The sequence below is a fragment of the Podarcis erhardii genome (genome assembly GCF_964252035.2).
Source record: "Podarcis erhardii genome assembly, chromosome: 4".
Lineage (NCBI taxonomy): Eukaryota > Metazoa > Chordata > Lepidosauria > Squamata > Lacertidae > Podarcis > Podarcis erhardii.
The window spans coordinates 76205539-76226260 of NC_138508.1; the positions used below are offsets into that span (position 1 = coordinate 76205539).

Sequence of the window (20722 nt, forward strand, 5' to 3'; positions counted from 1 at the left end):
GTGGTTGGACAATAAGTGGCAAGCTTTTTGTTTTGTGTTTAAAGAATGGAATTCTGAAGTCAAAAACCCAGATAAAAAACAGAGGTAAGAAAAGTTAAAGGTACACACAATCCACTTGCACCACAGGTGGAGAATCCCAGTAGGAATCTTCAAAGCCCTGTTTTCTTTCTTCCCCCATCTATGTACGCAGATGGGCACACCTCACATTTATTTTATAGGCTCTGGGCAAAGTCCTTCCTGTTCTTCTGTGCTTTTAATGGTAATCAGGATCCTTTCAATGGTTTTATGCTGCTGATTTCATCTGCTCTCATTGTTTTCCCTTGTGGTTTTGGTGTCACTTTCCAGTTGTTTGAAATTTACTGTTCCTTGTGAGCTGCCTTGGCGTTTGCATCAAAAGGCAAGGTATAAACAGATGCACATTCAGGGAATGGAAAATCTCTTAGATCTTCAAACTAGCCTTCCCTCCAGTTACTTGCACTGAACAGAGAAGGATGGGCTAAATAGGGTTGCAGGGAAAATGCCCAATATGTTTTTCTTTCTGAAGGGAAGGATAAGAGAACATCCTTTCCCCATTTCACATACAGAAGCTTACTGGACTGGCAGTTAAACCCTACAGCTCCGGTGACAGGATAGTATGCTCTGAAGCAAGGTAAATAAGGGAACAAGGAGATGAGTGGCAGCAAAGGGGAAGGGTTGGGGATGCTCAGGAGGCAGAGCCAGGAACTGCTTCTTTCGCCTAGCATCTGCCACCTGAGGTGGTTGTCTCCCTCTGCCTAGTGCTAGGGCTGGTCCTGCATGCATTTCCTTATGTCCTACCCAGTTGCCCACACATGTGTCTGGGCACAGATGGAGGTGGAAAGGAGAGTGAAACAGAACATTTTTAGTGCCAATGCTCCACGCCCAGGCACTACATCTGTGGTGCAAATAGGATGTGCCCACAGTTTAACCGTTTTTCTCTAGAGAACAGCTGAATCATACATTACATCAGGTGTTTTAAAAATAATCATACAAACATAGTTCCAAACATGCATTCTGTATTATGGAGGCGGTGGTAAAGATGTCAGTTACCTTTGTACTGGTGAAGATTTGTGAGGTTTTCCTGGTACGTTAGAATAATCGTTTGGTACTGAGTAACTATTTGCCGACGAAGACTTTCCCAACAAGGGGACAGCTCTCCCAGTTCTTCAAGTTCACAAACCCTACACAAAAACACCCCAAAAGACAGGGAGATGCTATTAATTTGGTTGTATGACCAACAAAAAGCAAAATCTGCCTTCAACCATATCTATTACTTGCCCCTTCCTCAAGCACATCAGTGCCATTTTGAGACATTAGTCAAGTTTGGGCTGGTTTCCTTTGTTTTGTTTTTTTAAAAAAGGTGTTGTGGCACTGTTACACCTGACAGTCATACAGAACAATATACTATCTGCACGAAAGACTACAGCCAACGCTTATACTTGCCTTAAACCAGACAAAATTACAGGTCCATTCTAATGCATTTGGTGCATTGTGCCATCTCTTGTGTGACTTCATGGAGGCTAACCACACAGGTGTCCCCACATTTGGGAAGAAGCACAAAACCCTAATTCTACAAATGCCTTTAAGTTTGATCCTAGGAACAGGAAACATGCAGTGTTGATGCTTGTGTGATTATTATATCATCAAAAAGCATTCTGTTTGGTTTGCCAGCTGGATTGGCCTCACTTCTGTGGCACATGCGCTAAAATTGAAGCATTGCAACAGGACAATGTTTTCAAGTGCACCATAGCCACAGCTCAGCATCATTACTAAGCACAGAAATGGGTAGAACCAGACATTACTTGCATGCCATCAAAGGTGACCTGGAACACAGGCCAGACCGACAACCCAACTTGCCCTGCAGAGGTACCTATAGCAGCCATGTGAGCATATTTTGCTACTCTGAAAATGGCAACAGGAGAGGTTTTCCTTTTTTAAAGGAGAAAGGAGAGAGAATTGGAGGGACCCTGAAACCAGGCCTGTGCAAGGGGGCAGGCAGCCAGATACACTTGCCCCAGGCCTTGGAGGAATAAGCTGGCCAAAGGGCTGGGGGAAGGGAGCTAGACCCTGCCAGGGACTGACTGCTTTTTTGTTTCCGTTTATAACTTTATTCTAACAAGACCCACACCCTGGGCCTCAGACAAGCTCCCCACAGGCCTGCCTAAAACCTAGCCATCTGATGGCACTCTGCCTGTGGAAACTAAATCAATTCCGAGTTTGCTATTGTAAGTGACACATTCTTTGGAGGGGTGAAAACGAGAGTGCCTGGCTCTGTGTCAAGCACTGGAAGAGATCACTTCTCACTCATGTGGTTCCATCAAACTCAGCTACCCTCCCTGAGTCATTTCCCTCCTCTGCAAATCCTGTTTCTTCTCATTCCTCTTTGGCTTGTGATGCCAATGAACTCATTTAAGCCTTTTTGAAATGTCACATGTAGAGTCAGATTTGAGAAATGCTTTCAATACATCTGTGTTACTAGGAATCAAAAGGTACAAATGTCAGTACATTGTCAATGCATAACCCTTCACAACTGAAGAATTAGAAGAAGAAGAAGAAGAAGAAGAGTTTGGATTTGATATCCCGCCTTTCACTCCCCTTCAGGAGTCTCAAAGCGGCTAACAATCTCCTTTCCCTTCCTCCCCCACAACAAACACTCTGTGAGGTGAGTGGGGCTGAGAGACTTCAAAGAAGTGTGACTGGCCCAAGGTCACCCAGCAGCTGCATGTGGAGGAGCGGAGACTCAAACCCGGTCATTACTAGTATCCAAAGCCATCCTTTTTCTACAAAGCCCAGTAGACAAAGCCCCACTTCCCACCCACCCCAAAATGTTCCGCTATGCATAATTAGGAAATGTGTCTGTACCTTTCCACCCTGCACACTAAACGTAAAGGTAAAGGGACCCCTGACCATTAGGTCCAGTCGTGACCGACTCTGGGGTTGCGGCGCTCATCTTGCTTTATTGGCTGAGGGAGCCGGTGTACAGCTTCCAGGTCATGTGGCCAGCATGACTAAGCCGCTTCTGGTGAACCAGAGCAGCACACGGAAACACCGTTTACCTTCCCGCCAGAGCAGTACCTATTTATCTACTTGCACTTTGATGTGCTTTCGAACTGCTAAGTTGGCAGGAGCAGGGACCGAACAACGGGAGCTCATCCCATCGCGGGGATTTGAACTGCCGACCTTCTGATCGGCAAGTCCTAGGCTCTGTGGTTTAACTCACGGCACCACTTGAGGAGCCATGGGCCACTCCAAAAACCTTCTTCCCAGACTGTGCCACTCTTCTCTTTTCCCAGCCCATTGCCAGGAGGGTTTGCTTCTCTGCCATGTTCACAGATACACAGCCCTTCCCAACTCTTAAAAAGAAATATTTCAAAGATACTTGCCCAAAACTCGTGGAGAAGTGCCCTATTCAGGACTTCTCTTCCATACACAATAAGAAGGAGGGAAGAGTAATGCTCAGTGTTCCCAGTGACACCCGTGTCCATCCTGACCCAGCAGCCTGCTTGGGTTGGAAGGAGAACATCTACAGCAGGGAGCCTGCTGTTCTTATTGAAGTTCCACATGCAATTTAGAATCAATTTAGTTTATCAAATGGGGGGCACATGGAGAGCCAGGGGATATGATTCAGGGGCGGGGACAGACAGTGTATTCCCTCCTCCCCCTCACACAATTCTAATCATGTGAGGGACCTGAACATCCAAATAAGGCTCAGATAACAACAGTGAACAAGCTAAAAAGTATTACCAATCAACTTAGGGAGATATATAAAATGAAAAAAATACAGAGAGGTATGGGAGAAGACTGGGAAATGTTTCTTGGCCGATACAGAGCAGTGACTATGACTGACTATAGGATTAAGCTGGACACAAACCCACAAGTATGTTTTTATCAGCAATATTTGCTTCTCTTCAAATCAATGAAAACTGATGTTTTCCCAGGATACCTTCATTGAGCTTTACATATGTTTTTAGTGCAGATACCTCCTAATTTTTGCCATTGCCCTAATTTAGTTTCCTAACCCAATACAAAGATACTACAAAAGGAGTCAAGTAGCCAGTGACCTCTAAATGAATTGAGGTCCAACAAACCACAGTAATAGCCAAGCAACATGGGCAGCAAATGATGTATGCAGAAATCAGAGTTTCAAATATTTTATCACCTTTAAAATAACTTTTCAACTAGGCTGTGTAACGCCAGGAGCTTCAAAACAGTAAAAGGCCATGGGAACCAGTTCTCATTAAAGATTTACCTCAAAGCTTGAGGTTGGCTTTTTATAGAACTGCGGCTGAATAATGTAATAGCAACAGCAGCACTTCTCATGGCACACTCGGTTTATCCTGAGTCCTGACTCCACTTGAGCTAGCCAGATTAACACATCCTAACCGTTATCTAGGCTGAAAACAATTCATGACAGTTCAGGCAGCCCAAACCAGAATTTGTTGTTGATTTTCAGAAAATCAGCCTAAATTTGCAAGCTCATAAAATGGGTCTGTGCCACTGGGACTTTGACATTCCTAGCAATACTCCTTCAAAAGATTTTGCAAGGCAGGTCAGGAGTCAGAAATTTGGTCAGAAATGCAGAGCTGTGAGGGCAGGTATTTACAACGAAGCTTCATACAATATATTGTTTTCTTAACAACTTCAAAAGCATAGATGTAAAGCATTTTTATAGGGACTGCTGTGGTGGTGGTGGGGTTACCTGGCAGCATCTTCCTCAAGTAACAGTTTCACAAACTGTCTGGGGATGTGTAGGGAGAGAACACTCTCTGCCATTTGCTCCAAGATCCGCAGGTGGTTCCCATCCGTGGTGGGGAAGCGATACATCCGACAAATGGCCCCTCCAAACACTAAAATGTTAAAAGACATAATTTGCTACCAGATAATACAAACTCCGTTCCTCTAACACCAAAGTTGTTAAGAGGCTCAGAGATCACAAATGGCCTATTACACCAAAACATACAAAAGATTAATGTAACAGCATTACACTTAGTTAACTCCCCACCCCCACCGAGTGCACATATTCAAACAACCACAGCAAAAGCAGAAATTGAGGTCTGATGAATTCTTGAATCACTTTCCCATATACTGTGGTTTTTTTTATTTTAAAAATGTGCATTTAAAATGTTTTTGTTGTTGTTTAGTCGTTTAGTTGTGTCCGGCTCTTCGTGACCCCATGGACCAGAGCACGCCAGGCACTTCTGTCTTCCACTGCCTCCCGAAGTTTGGTCAAATTTAAAATGTTAGACTAGTCATAAAGGTAAAGTAAAGGGACCCCTGACCATTAGGTCCAGTCGTGGCCAATCTGGGGTTGCGGCACTCATCTCGCTTTATTGGCCGAGGGAGCCGGTGTACAGTGGGGTCATGTGGCCAGCATGATTAAGCCGCTTCTGGTGAACCAGAGCAGTGCACGAAAAATGCCGTTTACCTTCCCGCCGGAGCGGTTCCTATTTATCTACTTGCACTTTGACGTGCTTTCGAACTGCTAGGTTGGCAGAAGCAGGGACCGAGCAACGGGAGCTCATCCTGTCGCGGGGATTCGAACCGCCGACCTTCTGATCGGCAAGTCCTAGGCTCTGTGGTTTAACCCACAGCGCCACCCGCGTCCCTTAGACTAGTCATAGGCATGTATATTTGGGTTACAACGCAGATGCCCAACAGCTTCATAATGAGCTTTTTGGGACCACACTTTTGCAGGCAATCCTGATCCCACAATCCAAGCCTCATCCATGTCACATGACCTGGACTTTTCTCCTGCACACAATCACATAAATTGTGTGGCTGTTCGTTTCCAAGTAGTGTCTTAGCTTCCCAGTACTGATGTCCAAGGAGAGTGCTACCATAATAATAGATATTGGTGAAAGGAAGCCTTTATTAGCAACAGCATAGATGATGCTAGATAAGCGTTTGGATGAGTAATGCTCTGTGTCCAACAAACACTGAAAAATAAGCAATTCTGTTTAGTTTGCCACTCTGCAGCAAGCCACTCAGAATGAGTTCACATGACGAACTTATATAGAAAAGAGCCTCAATGGAGTACACAATTATTTGGACACACACACAATTATTTTGTTGCATCATTCTTACAAGTACATCCCCAGCTGATGAAACATGACTGAAGACAGATGTGATATGGAAAGGGAGCTCACAGCACAACCCTCCGCCTATCTTAGGCAGCTGGGCTGCAGGGCAGTTTGCCTCCTCCTATGGCTGGGAAACAAAACAAGCAGGGAGAGGCACAAAAGGATTTATCAGCATTCCATCTGCTGGTTACAACAGAAACAGCTGTGGATATATCTTTCTAGAAGAGACCTGGAAGTGTCTTCCCAGTGTTGTGAGCTGCCTCTGTCTTCAGCCAGTGATACAACGGTGGTCAAGATCCAAAGGTTTATGTGCATTTGCTAGAGCAGCCTTCCCTAGTCTGGTGCCCTCCAAATGCTTTGGACTGCAACTCCCATAATCCTCAACTACTGACCTGCTAACTGGGACTAATAGGCATTGTAGTCCAAAACCAGTTTAGGGAAGGCTGCTCTAAGGACTTCCCTTCCTCCTCCTGCACCTCTTTGTGAATGTGGGCTGCCATGTGCTTCTAACAGAAGCCCTTCCAGAGATGTGTTTCATACAGCACATGACACTGCAACTGTGAGCAAAAAAACCGGCATGTCTCCCTGTGCATGCAGAGAAGCACTTAAGCGACACACAAATATGCTTTCTCTAGATCACACAGCATATCAACTGTTGCCCCTGAAAACTAACTTTTGCTTCCAGTGATGTTTTTTGGGGGAAACCTTGCAAGACATTTTGCCTCAAAAACTTTATGCTGCAACTCTGCTAGTACTGCTTGCTTATCTATATCTATCTATCTATCTATCTATCTATCTATCTATCTATCTATCTATCGTTTTATGAAAATTTCAACCCAGTGTGCAGCAGCTGTGAAGAATTCACTGCAAGGGATCATGAAGAAAGGACAGTTCTGGTTGCCTTATCTCAAAAAAGATATTGTAGAGTGTGGAAAGGTTCAGGAAAAGGCATCCAAAATGATAAAGGACAGAACAATTCCCTTATAAGGAGAGATGTTGGGATATTTAGCTTAGGGAAAAGGCTTGTACGAGGCGACATGGCAGAAGTTCATAAAATTATTCATGGCATAGTGGATCGAGAAAATGCTTTCTCTTTCTCGTAACCCTGGAATTCATAGACATCCAATGCAGCTGAATGTTGGAAGCTATTAAGGCAGTGATGGCCACCTATCTAGATGGCTTTAAAAGACGATTAAGCAATTCATGCCGGAGAGGGCAATTGATGGCTACCAGCCATGATTGCTCTGCTCTGCTCAGTTGGAGCTGAACAAAATAACACAACACGATGGCCAATAACAATGGCACTAAACACTATATTAGTCTAATACAAATGATCAGAAATTGCAACCAAAGTCTCTAAGGCTTCTGAATACCAGTTGCTAGAAATAGGAGAGGGAGGGGAGGGGAGAGGGCTCTCGTGTTTGGGTCCTGCTTGCAGGTTTCCCACTGGCCTCTGGCTCGCCACTGTGAGAACACCAGATGGGCCATTGGTTTGACCCAGAAGGCTCATCTTATGTTCTTATGCTCTTAGATCAGCAGTGCACCCCTGTTCCCATCTACTTATATGCATGTCGTCAAGATGACACATCAGTTAAAACAAATGCAGATACACCCAATTTCTTTAGTGCAGTCAAGACTGTGACTCAGCATACATTTGAAGATTAGGAAGTCATTTGCTGGAACACTGAGCTATATGGGATCCAGAAATATCAATTAGCAGCACAGGTAGGTACTTACCGGATTTTAACAACACGTCTTTCCGTAATGAAGCATATTTGGATCGGATTCCTAAAGATTCTGTTAAACTTTCATCAACTGACAGAACAGTCTGAAGAAAATGAGAATAGTATTAATACATAAAACACAACGCTTCATCACTGACTTTAAAAAAAATATATGTACTGAGCTATAGAGGACTGTTTACTTCTGAGACATTTTCAACAAGATCTTGTATCAGATAAATGTGTAGCATTCAGGGATGTTTTACACGCAGCTACAGCATAAAGAAACCCTGAGCTGTATTTGTGTATATTCTGCCACCTGTCAATGTGATAATCTTTTATAATACCCAGTGGAATTCATGGACTCACTCTCTCTAGTCTTGACAGGTGATCTTGACAGGTGATCACCGCATATTTTGAGAAAAATAAAAATTGACAAGACACACACTTCTGAAATTATTGTTCCGCAATGAGATGCCGATCAGCATGGAATAAAATCCCAGATACTTCCTGATATTATAGTGGCACAACTACTGCAGTCATCAGACTGGTTGCTGTGCTATGTACAGTATGAACGCTTGCACCCAAGTAAGGCCTGAATAGCCCCATGGGTTAAAAGAACAGCAACACAGTGTGAATTCTCCTTGAGGATGGTTGGGGAAAGTGTAAAAGAAGGTGGTGAGGAGATCATCAATCACATCTTTTATTTCCAGCATTGCCTTGAGAAGGAGGTCAAGATATTCACTCACCCTTCCATTGATGGTGTCAGGAGACCTGGTAACTGGAGGCCTTTGGTCTGTTTTTTCTTCCACTTGCCATCCTATGACTGTAATGTTACCAACACGATCACTTTCAGCAGATCTGCAACACACACATCATTGCTGCGATCATCAGCTAGGACTATTGATTGGTTGCTGTTGCACATACTATGCCATCTGGCTATAGACCCCAATTCTTACAGCTTCCTCTGTCATTAACTCTTTCTAGCTACATAAACGGAGACTCAAACTAAAAGATCAGGATCCAACACTTGACCTGCTATATAAAAATATTAAAATATAAGAAAGATGCTAAATGCATGGATATGTGTAGCCTTGGGTATTTTGTAACCTCTCGCGATCCAAGGTTGGGTAAAATCATTCTCTCAGCCCTTGGAGCTTATAGTACTAGTTTTGTAGTGCTTTACAGGCCTTACAGAAGCAAAACGCACAGGTCCCTGTCCCAAGGAGTTTACAGTACGCATTTCAAATACAGGGCAGGCAACAAAGCGGGAAGAGAAGGGGAAAACAGGAGAGACATGTAATGGAGAAGGGATACTAGCAAATGCAGTTGCATCTGCTTTGGCATTAAGCCAAAGGCCTAAGCCAAAATTCAAAAAAATAAATGTGATGTTGAGGTTGAAGTGCAGAAGGACACTTCTGAAAACTTATATGCATGTATGTAATTGACTTTGCCAGATGCTATTTCCTTGTCATTGTGATCTATGAAAGCTCTGCCAAACAGAATCGTTACCAATGTTTTGCATTTACATCTTTATATTCCTTCAGAATCTGGGAGCTGGCTTACTGATACACATTTAAATTAGCTTTTCTGACATGCCCTGAAATTGTCTTTCATTTCTAAGTGTAAACAAAACACAAAAACCCACAGAACTTATTAAAGTGCAGGTTTGGAACACATACAACTGTGAAGAATGAGGTTTTAGAAGATTAAAAATAATACTTTATATCAATGGTTGCCCCATCGCACAAGTAACACATGAAAAAGACTCCTGAGGTTACTTGTTGGTGTTCAAGTCTCTGTTTTTATGCTGGGTAGGGAAAATCATAAAACAAATATTCTACTTTACCAAAGTTCTACTGACAAGAATTACCAGAAAGTCTCTGCCCTGTGCAAGATTTGTGCTGAACATTAACTTGTCTTACAATCACGCGAGATGAGAGGAAACTTTGAAGTTCCAATATTTATTTCATTACAACACAAAATTAAAAAAAAGTCTCATTGAGTATTCATAGCCCTAAAAGCCTGGACACTTCACTTTCTGAACTGGGGTGCAATAAAGGACCCAAGTTTAAACAGCATCAATTGTGCAGTTAAATGGCCTAGTTTTCCAATAGTACACACAGATGTGGAAGCCTCATTCTTTCAAATGAACAAAAATGGAGCACAAACCTTAGTGTTAAATGCAATCTATGGTTCCTTTCCTTAAGTAGCTGCTTTACAGTGAACATCACAGAACCCAATAGATACATCTGGAAAAGACAAGTATTGTCAATGCAGAGGACATTTTAATCCTAATTACGTTTCTAATTTCTATTTACAAAGCTCATTCCTATGGCTTCAAGGTGATGTCTGAAACCAAAGCCTCTCACTTTCTCTGGCTCAGTACTGACATCGTGCCAGAATATAGAATGCACTAGCAATACTTCAGAATGATAGCTTGACTTTCCAAAGCCTGCAAGACTCAAATCACAATTCAGAGTGGCTTGTCTGCCTTCATTTTCTATCAGTGCAGTATTCAGGTTCATAAGTTCACTTCTGTCTCTAGGATTCAACAGTCTTCAGAGACAGAACAATGGCTGCAATGTCAAAAGCAGGGCTTTGGGATTATGCTTTGCTAGACGATTACATACATACCATATTTTATCAATTCAGACATCACACCAAGCCTTGGCTAGTTTTATAAACTACAATTTGGCAGTGTGTGTGTGTGTGTGTGTGTGAGAGAGAGAGAGAGAGAGAGAGAGAGAGAGAGAAACTACAAGCATGGTTATTTTTAATCAGTTGGATCCACAGATTCCCACTCTCTATCAGAGGAAGGGAATCATTGGATGTCGCCCAAAATGAGCATCTTCAAGCACATGTTTAGAATGCTCATTTAACAATACCATCTCCTAAGGCGTTGTGGGGTGGGGACCTTTTCCAACCTAAGGGCCAAATTCCTTCATAGGCAACTTTCCAGGCACTACATACCTGTGGTGGGCGGAGCCAGGGGCAAAATAGTGGGTGGGGCAACAGATATGGCTCTTACTTTGTACAGTGGCCTATGTTTTAGCCTCGCTAAAATGTCTACACAAACCCCTCTCTCCATCCTCAATCCAGGCAAGAGGATTTGTCACAGTTCAAGGACACATTCCAGCCAAGCAAAAGCACATGAAGGAGGCCTAAAAACATGGCCAGTGACAGATGTGATGCGGAGGAGAGGCATGGCCTGTAGACACTCCTGAGGGCTGGATGGAGAGGGCTGGATTTGGCCCGCAGGCCTCAAGTTCCTGACCCCAGCACTAAGAAAGCAGTCCTAACTCCATTTAGCCAGGAGTAAGCCCCACAGAGTAAGCCAACCTAGCAGTTCAAAAGCACGTCACAAGTAGATAAATAGGTACCGCTCTGGCGGGAAGGTAAACGGCGTTTCTGTGCACTGCTCTGGTTCACCAGAAGTGGCTTAGTCATACTGGCCACATGACCCGGAAGCTGTATGCCAGCTCCCTCGGCCAATAAAGCGAGATGAGCGCGGCAACCCCAGAGTTGGTCACGACTGGACCTAATGGTCAGGGGCCCCTTTACCTTTACCTAAGCCCCGCAGAATTCAACAAGACTTACTTCTGAGTAGATAAGGTTAGGATTACACTGTTAGTGCTGGCCTTCAAGAGGGAGAACAGGCAGTGTACCTCAGACCAAAGGCATATGCAACATTTTGTTTACACTGAACATGAATGACAGAGAAGACATTTGGTGAATCGGACTTACAGTTCCCTGAGATCTATCTTTAACATCATATACAGAAAGTTTTATTTGTGTCATCTGGTTAATAAGAGAGTCTTGAAAAAAGGCAATACTGCTTAGAAAGATTGGGTTGCTTGTTCCCTGCAATTAAAAAAAAAAGGAGAGAAAAGGTTATGTTTGGAAAACTTGGTATCAGCTAAGATTAACTGGTGGTGCTGTGGCTGGCACAGCGGGTAATGTAGTATTACTTACCTCAATAATCTCTGTCTGAGCATGCTTTGTCCAGAATGCCTGAGGTGGTGTAGTTACACTCACTGCTACAAAACTATTTGGCTTTCTATCTAGCGATGGGGTAAGGAGCTCGCTGCAAGCTATAGGAAAGAAACAATACGGCTTACACACCATGTCACGCATATATATGCAAAGTATAAAGGGGAAGGGAAGCCCACTTTTCACTTGTCTGCCTCAGTGGCACAGTGTGGGAAAGGGCCACGGGGCAGTTGCCCCGGACACAAAATGGTTAGGGGCGCAAAATATCAACACCCAGTGCTGCCTCAATACAGCTGCAGGCTTCGGTCACTGGGCTCCCTTGAAAACGGCTTCTCCGTGCGAATCAGAAAGTGACCTCTCCAGACAACGGAACTACTCACCTAAACTGAATTCTAAGATTGGCTCATCCGGATCTTGGCTGTTACCTGCAAATTACAAAGATTAGCATAAGCGTATAAAGATATACAGATTAAGTCAATTTGCTCCTTTTAAAATAGTCTTACGCTCTCATTAAGGAGCAAAGACAATTTAGGGGTAAATAGAGTAAAAAGTTAACACTTATTCACTTATTCAAATAACTGTGTAAATAGTTCACCAAGAACTTCAATCTTATGTATCTCAAATAGTAAACACGCACTCTCTCTCTCTCTCTCTCTTTCACACACACACACACACACACACACACACTTCAAAGCACTTCCAGAATGAATGAGAAAATAAAAGGCCTAATGGTGTTCAAAGAAAAATGGTCAAAGATCATATTAAGCATATAAAAGCATTTGGTCATGCATGAAGTAATTATCTGGATGAAGGACCAATCTGCAGCTTCTGATGCAAAATTGTTCATTCAAAAATTGTAAGGCAATGCTATGGGAAGAACTTACAAAGGTACAAAAGTTTATAACGACATAAATTCATTGTTGACTGGTCTCTTTTTTCTGTCTCTTTAACACTTTTCTGTCTCTTATTTATGTTGTTGTTGTTTAGTCGTTTAGTTATGTCCAACTCTTCATGACCCCATGGACCAGAGCATGCCAGGCACTCCTGTCTTCCACTGCCTCCCGCAGCTTGGTCAAACTCATGCTGGTAGCTTCAAGAACACTATCCAACCATCTCGTCCTCTGTCATCCCCTTCTCCTTCTGCCCTCCATCTTTCCCAACATCAGGGTCTTTTCCAGGGAGTCTTCTCTTCTCATGAGGTGGCCAAAGTATTGGAGCCTCAGCTTCAGGATCTGTCCTTGCAGTGAGCACTCAGGGCTGATTTCCTTAAGAATGGATAGGTTTGATCTTCTTGCAGTCCATGGGACTCTCAAGAGTCTCCTCCAGCACCATAATTCAAAAGCATCAATTTTTGGGCGATCAGCCTTCTTTATGGCCCAGCTCTCACTTCCACTCACTTCTCTTATTTATACTGCTCCCAAATCTACTATCCTCCCCACTGTCCTTGTATCGTGCCCACTGCTTATAACATGGGGGAAAGATACAAATATAACAAACAGTGCATGTGTTCCCAAATTAATATTTTCATTACCAGCACTGGGTGCAGGGGGGAGGGGACTGTCTAAAAAACTAGAATTTCAAACAGAAAAGCAAGACAAATTAAGAATTCAATACAACCATGAGGACACAGGTAGGAAGAAAAGATACTAACCTGCCAAAGACAAATCTAACATGTCAGTCGTGACATCAATAGTTGAGGCCCGCTGCACAGTGCGGGATTTTGCACCATGGCGGGGACTGATATCTTTTGCTGACATGTTGTCATGGGGAAGACGCCTCTTTTCACTGTTTGATCACAGCAAAGCCTTGATGAAGGACCAAAATAGAGTGTCGTCTTCACTTGCAGCCCTTATGACAGCAGGCTAAGGCAGAATGAAAACAAAACACAATCTGAAATAGGTTCCAAACTAGGTTCGTTTAAATGCTGATTTTAACAGCAAAGGCTCAAATGATTTTAATGGTAGCATTAAAGAAGAATTAATTTACCATTTTAACAGGAGACCATTTGCTTCAGCAGACCTCACCATATATTTTAGATGCTATCAAAATGATAATAGTTTATCAGGGTTCACAATTATGAGGAGGCCTGCAAGCACATTCAGAAAAACACACAAGCCTGCTTCGGACTTTTACCCTAAAAACATGAAGGTTGAGGGTCGAGTAGACATGCCTGGTGCCACTCACCTTCCCCTCCCCCCATGATCCCTCCGTAGGTGTTTTCCCCTTATGTGTGCAGGCTGAAATGTCAGAAGAGGGCTATGGTCTAATCTACATAACCTGAAGCTGCCTAGGTCAATGAAAAACACCCACTTAGTAAGAGTCTTGATTCTCGGCTGCAGTCAAAGAATTTGCACAAAGTACTACATGGTTTTGCTCCAGACAAGCAGGCAGTGTCACACACGTTGACTATGTTCAGACCATGTTTTATACTAACAATGAGCCTCAAACTCAACCGCTCCATTCTTCTGCCACAGCTTTAGGAACATCTGAAGCTTCCACCTCCCTTTTAGATTAACCACAGTTTAGTGTACCGTCCAACCGTTACATGATGGTTTATCTTTAGCGTTTGTTGAAACAAGCCAAATGAATAAACTATGTTTTCAAGCTGGCTTATTTAAACAATAGTAAAGATTAACCAATAGGGACGCAGGTGGTGCTGTGTGTTAAACCATTGAGCCTAGGGCTTGCCGATCAGAAGGTCGGTGGTTCGAATCCCCGTGATCAGATGAGCTCCCGTTGCTCGGTCCCAGCTCCTGCCAACCTAGCAGTTCGAAAGCATGTCAAAGTGCAAGTAGATAAATAGGTACCACTCCGGCGGGAAGGTAAACGGCGTTTCCGTGTGCTGCTCTGGTTCGCCAGAAGCGGCTTAGTCATGCTGGCCACATGACCCGGACTGCACGCTGGCTCCCTTGGCCAATAAAGCGGGATGAGCGCCGCAACCCCAGAGTCGTCCACAACTGGACCAAATGGTCAGGGATCCCTCTACCTTTACCTTTAAAGATTAACCACACATTTTTTGGGATTGGATGTTATGCCAAGCTGTGGTTAATCAAAAACTTATGTAAAGTATTCCGAACTCCTCTTTGTGGCTGCACCAGAAGAGATATAGGAAGGAGCATCTCAGCCCTAGGCTCATATTTGTTAATGTTAAACCATGGTGTCACATCCAAGCAAGACCAATGGTGACCTACGGATCAAAATGTCTGTCTGAGTATCCATTCATGTGTTTGATCATCCCTATGGAAAGAATCAGTATTGTGTTGGGTGAGCCACACCCTGGAGCAGCCTTGGCCAATATGTTGTCCCTCAGAAGTTTTGGATCACAGCTCCCACAGTCTCTGACGTTGGTCATATTGGCTATAGCTGATGGAAGTTATAGTCAAAACACCATCTGGAGGTCACCAAGTTATAATCTCTAACAAGTTTTTTTCCCCGCACACAAAAACAAAACAATTTCAAAAGATTTGCAAAATTTAAATGTGATTAAAATTCCAAGTCTTACCCACTTGAATTCCGAGTTATGATTCAGCTTACAAGAAGCTCCCTATTGTAGTAAATTTTCAGAATGTGTTTGACATTTTACACCAAACATCTTTTTACTTACAGCGGGCTGTTGTTTTCTTGGGTGAGAGCATGGTATTTTGCATTTCTTAAAGGCAGCTTTATTTTCCCATCTGAAAAAAACACACACAATGAATTACGGAGTCTGAGCATTCAAAATTGATATTGATTTTTAAATACACATGTCTATTTAGTCTTCCAATCGTATCACATGCCTTTATCGCTGTCAGCTTAACTGCCATTATAGCGTCAGGTGTGAAATTGGGGTTTTCAAAGAGATTCCATTATATGCATTTAGAAGATGACTAATTTAGAACCATTCTGTTTTTTGTTTTTATTTTTTTAAAGGCACAAAGTATAAGAAGTAACCATAATAAATGTTCATAAAATATAGCATTCCCTTGCATATATTCAGGATGAGGTTTCTGAATTATACCATGAGTTCCCACCATTCTGAACTATTTCCCTCGCTGATGGAAGGCGCTTCACGTCAAGGAGGCCACTTGTGTGTCAAGTGACGGGAATGGATCCAGAAATGGATTTTTAGTCTTTTCTGCACAAGAGCAGTTTTCTCCTGGCACGCTGTTGTGCTCTGGCACATAGTTTGGGTATTTCTGTTCTAATTAATACTATTATAAACTATTTGCCCAGAATAAATATTTTGCTTACACCACTATCACAAAAGAACGATTTCCCACCATAACAAATTGCCTCCTTGGCAAATGAGATGCTTTCACTCCAGCATAAATCCAGAATATGAGTTATTCTCACCAGATGGATGGAGATTTTAAATAAATAGGAGGAGGAGGAGGAGGAGGAGGAGGAGGAGGAGGAGGAGGAGGAGGAGGAAGAAGCTGAAACTATTGGAATAGCTAGCTTTTAAAACGGAAATATATTTTAAACGTGAACAAAGACATGGTAATTAAAGAACATTTAAGGTGCTTTGTTCTTTTGTGCAACTTTCCAGCCATGCATTTGTTTTTAACCGCCAGAATTAAAAGTTACTACTCAGGGGTAACTTTCAGGGGAATTCACAGAATCCAGCTATGAAGAAATATTTTGTAGAAATCTTAAGGGAAGCCAAGCCGTTTTAAAATAGACCAGTCTCATTCTTCAAGGAAGCGTTGCATTTCTGTAGCTCAGATTAAGATTTAAGTCATGGCATCCATGACTGGGGATAGGGAACCTCAGCACCAGGGACCAAATGTGGCCCCCAGGCCTCTCTGTACCTGGCCCTTGGAACTCTCTCCCAGGTCACACCCTTCACTGTTTATGCTTCTCAGCCTGTTTTTGCCTGGCTGGAATGTGTCCTCAGACACCTCCAGCTTGTCTGGATAGAGGGTACTAAGTGTATGTGTAGGAGCTAGCCTCCTGTACAAAGGCAAAATTTACATCTGTTGCTCCGTCCACTTTTGACCACCACTGGCATGTGGCCCTTGGAAGGTTGCTTAGAAGTGAATGTGGCCCACTATATACACACACACACACACACACACACACACACACACACACACAAAGCATAAAGAGCCTCTTGCTCAACTTGAGAGGTTAACACTGCCAAGAAGCGAAATGCGTCTTTGCATCCATATTTCTGAAACTACCCCTCAAACCCAGTTCATTCCAGTTATATATAGAAAACCACAGCAGTCCAACGTTTCATGACTATGCTTTTCTTCTTTATTCCTTCTAGGACTTGGGACATGTTATCCTGGCCGTGCCTTATAAAACAAACTATCATGGTATTTTTAGACATTCAGGGTTTTTACTTAGTAAAAAGATACTCAGATTTCAAATCCCATGATCTAAGTAGAACACACTATGCCCTTTTTCCTGTGACTCAGAGGCTAAGGATTGCTCTTATATCCAGCACCACACCAGCCTATAAACACCTCTGCTTTCAAACAACCAACCAACACTCACAAAGAGCTGTTCTCCCTTCTGTGACACTAAACATATAGCTGCCCTCCTCGTCAAACCTATTACATTCACCTGACGTCAATTTATTATCTCAGTTTATTATCTTATTAACTCAGTTTCTCCCGCCAGCAAGCCTGTTTACTCATGATACAAGGCTGTGGTAACAAGAGGGGTGGAGGAGGCTGAGAAAAGCCTCCGGTAAGGAGTGACCAAGTTTACTCCATAAAAGAAGTGACAGTAGTGAAACAAGTTACAGAGAAAGGAGAATGAACTGGAAACTTGGGTCAAAGGGTACCGTACTTCCAGGTGTGGATGAGTTAGTAAGCAACTGGTCATTGCTGTTCCACAAGCAAAGCTAGTGACTCTGCTTCCAGACTTCTGGAATCTAAATAGCATTGTGTAGTCAAGCAAGCAGTCACTCTTTCCCCCCATTCCCAATGTTAGAAGGGATGGTTTTTAATGGAATTGTGGTGTGAGGGAAAGAGTTACATATTCCCTTCGCCTGCTGCAATGGGGGGGGGGGTGGATGGATAAAAAGGAAATGCAATTGGGAAAAGGAAGGGTTAAAATGATAAAGAGTTGATTCCTAGAGTTGAGAGGTGGACCACAAAAAGGAGATGCCTAGAGCAACTGTCTATAGAACATGCAATGCATGCGGTCCCAGGTTCAATCTCTGACTTCTCCAAGTAGGGTTGTGTACCAGACTGGCTAGACCCTGTCTAGTAGGTGATGAGCCTGGGAAACGTTCCACACCAATACTATTGGTGTGGTTTTAAAAAAATGGCTCCAGTTTGGTTCACTTTGCATGGAGGGTGCTTGAGAACTGATGGAAAAAGCAGCTAAAGAAGTTGGTCATCTCAACTGAGATGATGTTGCCAGTCAAATGCACTGGGTACAGCTTTCCACAATCTATTCAAGTCTTGCTCTAATCAAACTAGAAGAAGAGTTATGGAGCAAATAATAATAATAATCCTATCAGGGTGGACCACACAAAGTGTTCTCATACCAAGGAAATGAGGAATGACAGCTCTGCTATCTGCTATGAAGCTTTTGTCCAAAAGGGTCTAAAAACCTCTAGGCTTCACAGCAAAAAAATGGTTCCAGTTGCTCAGATCCACTTTGCCTGAAATTACCATATTTTTCTGTGTATAAGACTGTTTTTTTCCTAAAAAATAATGTCAAGAATTAGGGGGCGTCTTATACACAGATACATCTCCCCCCCATTTTCTTAAATCTGGGTCCCCCCAAAATAGGGGGTGTCTTATACATGGGGGCGTCTTATAGACGGAAAAATACGGCACTTCTGCTGAATCACTCATGCTGTCAGTCAGATTCCAGGGGTCTGACTTCCCTGCTTTTCCTTCAATACCCCTGGTTCCCATTTCTTTGGACACCTTCCTGGCGAAGTAGAGGTCCCAGCTGGTTGCAGCAGTTCAAATGTCATTTTAAAGACTCTACTTCAGTTCCTACTTCCCCTGGTACTTTGCTAGCTGAAGCAGAAATCCTTATTCCAGTCACCAAGAAACCATCTGGTGGGCTGTCTCATGCTTGCTGTCTTCACAGTTCTCCTGCCTGACCCAGGAATTCCAGAATGCCTCAGTTTCACTTCTTGAGGGCTGGGGAGAGAATACAATAACTTGCTGCCTGTCCTACATTCTGGATAAATGAGGCATGCTTGGCCCTAACACTCATTCAAGGCTTCATAGCCTTGAATTATCATTTGAACTGGGCCAATGTATAGTCAAGAGGACTTGTTTTGACTTCATTTCCTTGTGTTCCGAAGCACCATCCATTTCTAGCATCTGCTTAACTTAAACCACAAAAGGAACAAAATGGAAAGGGAAAGCTGTAGGAAGCTTAATTGCCCAGGTCTTTTAAAATAGCAAGCAACTGGTTTGCAAACTTTCCATTTATAGAAAACATTTTCCACACAGACCCCTGCTTGACAGTCATGGAATGCCAAGCGTCACAGAGGATTCTGGGGCATTTTCTAGGGTGCACATTTACTTCACATAATATACTTGCCAGTCATGTTCAAATTAACTTTCACACCATGTGTATTTGGAGTGTGCCCCAGGATTCAGTTAAAACCAAAAACAAGAACTGTAGTCAACAGCACCTCAGTGATAGGGAACATCCAACCCACAGACCTAGTTTTGGATATAAACAGTTCGTTTTCTATCACAATTGCTTGTCTTAAATGCATCTTCAATGGTTTTTGAATCTCTAAAATATCCTATGATAGCTGTTACTAAAACAAAAGGTATATTCTGTGCTTTAAAAAGTGCAAACTATATAAATTATGTGAATCCAACAAATGCAGCTATTTTGTGACTGCTACATATGGTAGGGTGAAAGACACTCTCATCTCTGAAGACATTTGCAGAACTTCCCTGCAGTCTCACACTGACTGAAAATCTCTGCTCAATACACATACACCTACTGAGATATCACCAGAAATTGCCCAGACATAATGTTTTTTTATTTCAGTTTTGCCACAAACTTAAAAACTAGAAGCTTACCTTTCTAGGTTTCCAATGAAAAGCTAAAAATCCTAGGATAACTAGTACCAAATTCTGTACTTGTTCAATATAACTGTAGAATCGAGATATCCATGTTGCCTTAATTTGTTTTCCACGGGTGACACACCGCTGTTCCTCCCAGGCTGAATGGTCACAGAACCTGAAAAATAAGAAAAGGGATCTCCTGGTAATGCTCATCTGTTGAACTTCATGAAAATAATGTAAAAATATCAGCTTTTTAGAATGCCACTTACAAGCTAGGCTACGCCAAAAGTATCAAAAGGGTGCAATTTCAACACTTCTTTGTTGGTACTGGGAAGTGCTCCCTCGGGTTGATAAACATTTGATCCAATTAATGAATTTAAAAACAAAAAGTACGTTTGAAGCTGCCAAGCCATTCCTCAGTTTGACAAGGAATTCAATGATGTGATTACTTTTAAATCAAGAGCCCTTTCCAGCTCCTAAAGTATTGCTTCTGGAAGTCAGTATCTGCAAACAAGAGGCTTCCTGTGGCAGCCTTAAACACTAGCTAAAGTATTGTAGGAAATCCTTTCCACAGACATTTCCGGATGAGTTGCTCTGAGAAGGAAGTGAAATCTCTTGAGCACATGAGGGTCACGTGACATGCACCAATTTTAAAAAGGGGAAAGGAAAAAATATGAGTATATCGAAGTCTACTCTCCCATTTCAGTGAAAGCTACAAAACATATTTCTGATCTTTAGGAAACTGGGCACCTTTATTTTATAAGTATGTACATATGTATATATAATACATGTGGAAATTACAAAGTTCAAGAACTGTCCAGATTACTTAACAACCAAGCACCACATTACAGAAAGCAATTCATTTGTTGTCATGAATTTGCTTCCCCTCTCGCCCTTAAAGCCAGCATATGCAGTGATTATGTTA

At 42.7% G+C, this 20722-nt stretch overlaps 1 protein-coding gene across 18 annotated transcripts in view; it reads right to left on the reverse strand.

Annotated features, from left to right (window-relative positions):
* The window catches only part of INPP4A (inositol polyphosphate-4-phosphatase type I A), a 96671-nt gene that overhangs the window by 36098 nt on the left and 39851 nt on the right, over positions 1-20722 (reverse strand). For all 18 annotated transcript variants that reach the window (XM_081857872.1, XM_081857871.1, XM_081857884.1 and 15 more), the window contains exons 2-12: positions 19813-19972; positions 15417-15486; positions 13464-13674; positions 12193-12237; positions 11795-11913; positions 11567-11683; positions 9992-10071; positions 8569-8680; positions 7836-7926; positions 4718-4865; positions 1069-1199 (exon numbers count right to left, since the gene is read on the reverse strand). In XM_081857872.1, the coding sequence (XP_081713998.1) occupies positions 1069-1199; positions 4718-4865; positions 7836-7926; positions 8569-8680; positions 9992-10071; positions 11567-11683; positions 11795-11913; positions 12193-12237; positions 13464-13569 (949 nt within the window). In that variant the 5' untranslated portion in view covers positions 13570-13674; positions 15417-15486; positions 19813-19972. The remainder of the gene's footprint in view (positions 1-1068; positions 1200-4717; positions 4866-7835; positions 7927-8568; positions 8681-9991; positions 10072-11566; positions 11684-11794; positions 11914-12192; positions 12238-13463; positions 13675-15416; positions 15487-19812; positions 19973-20722) is intronic.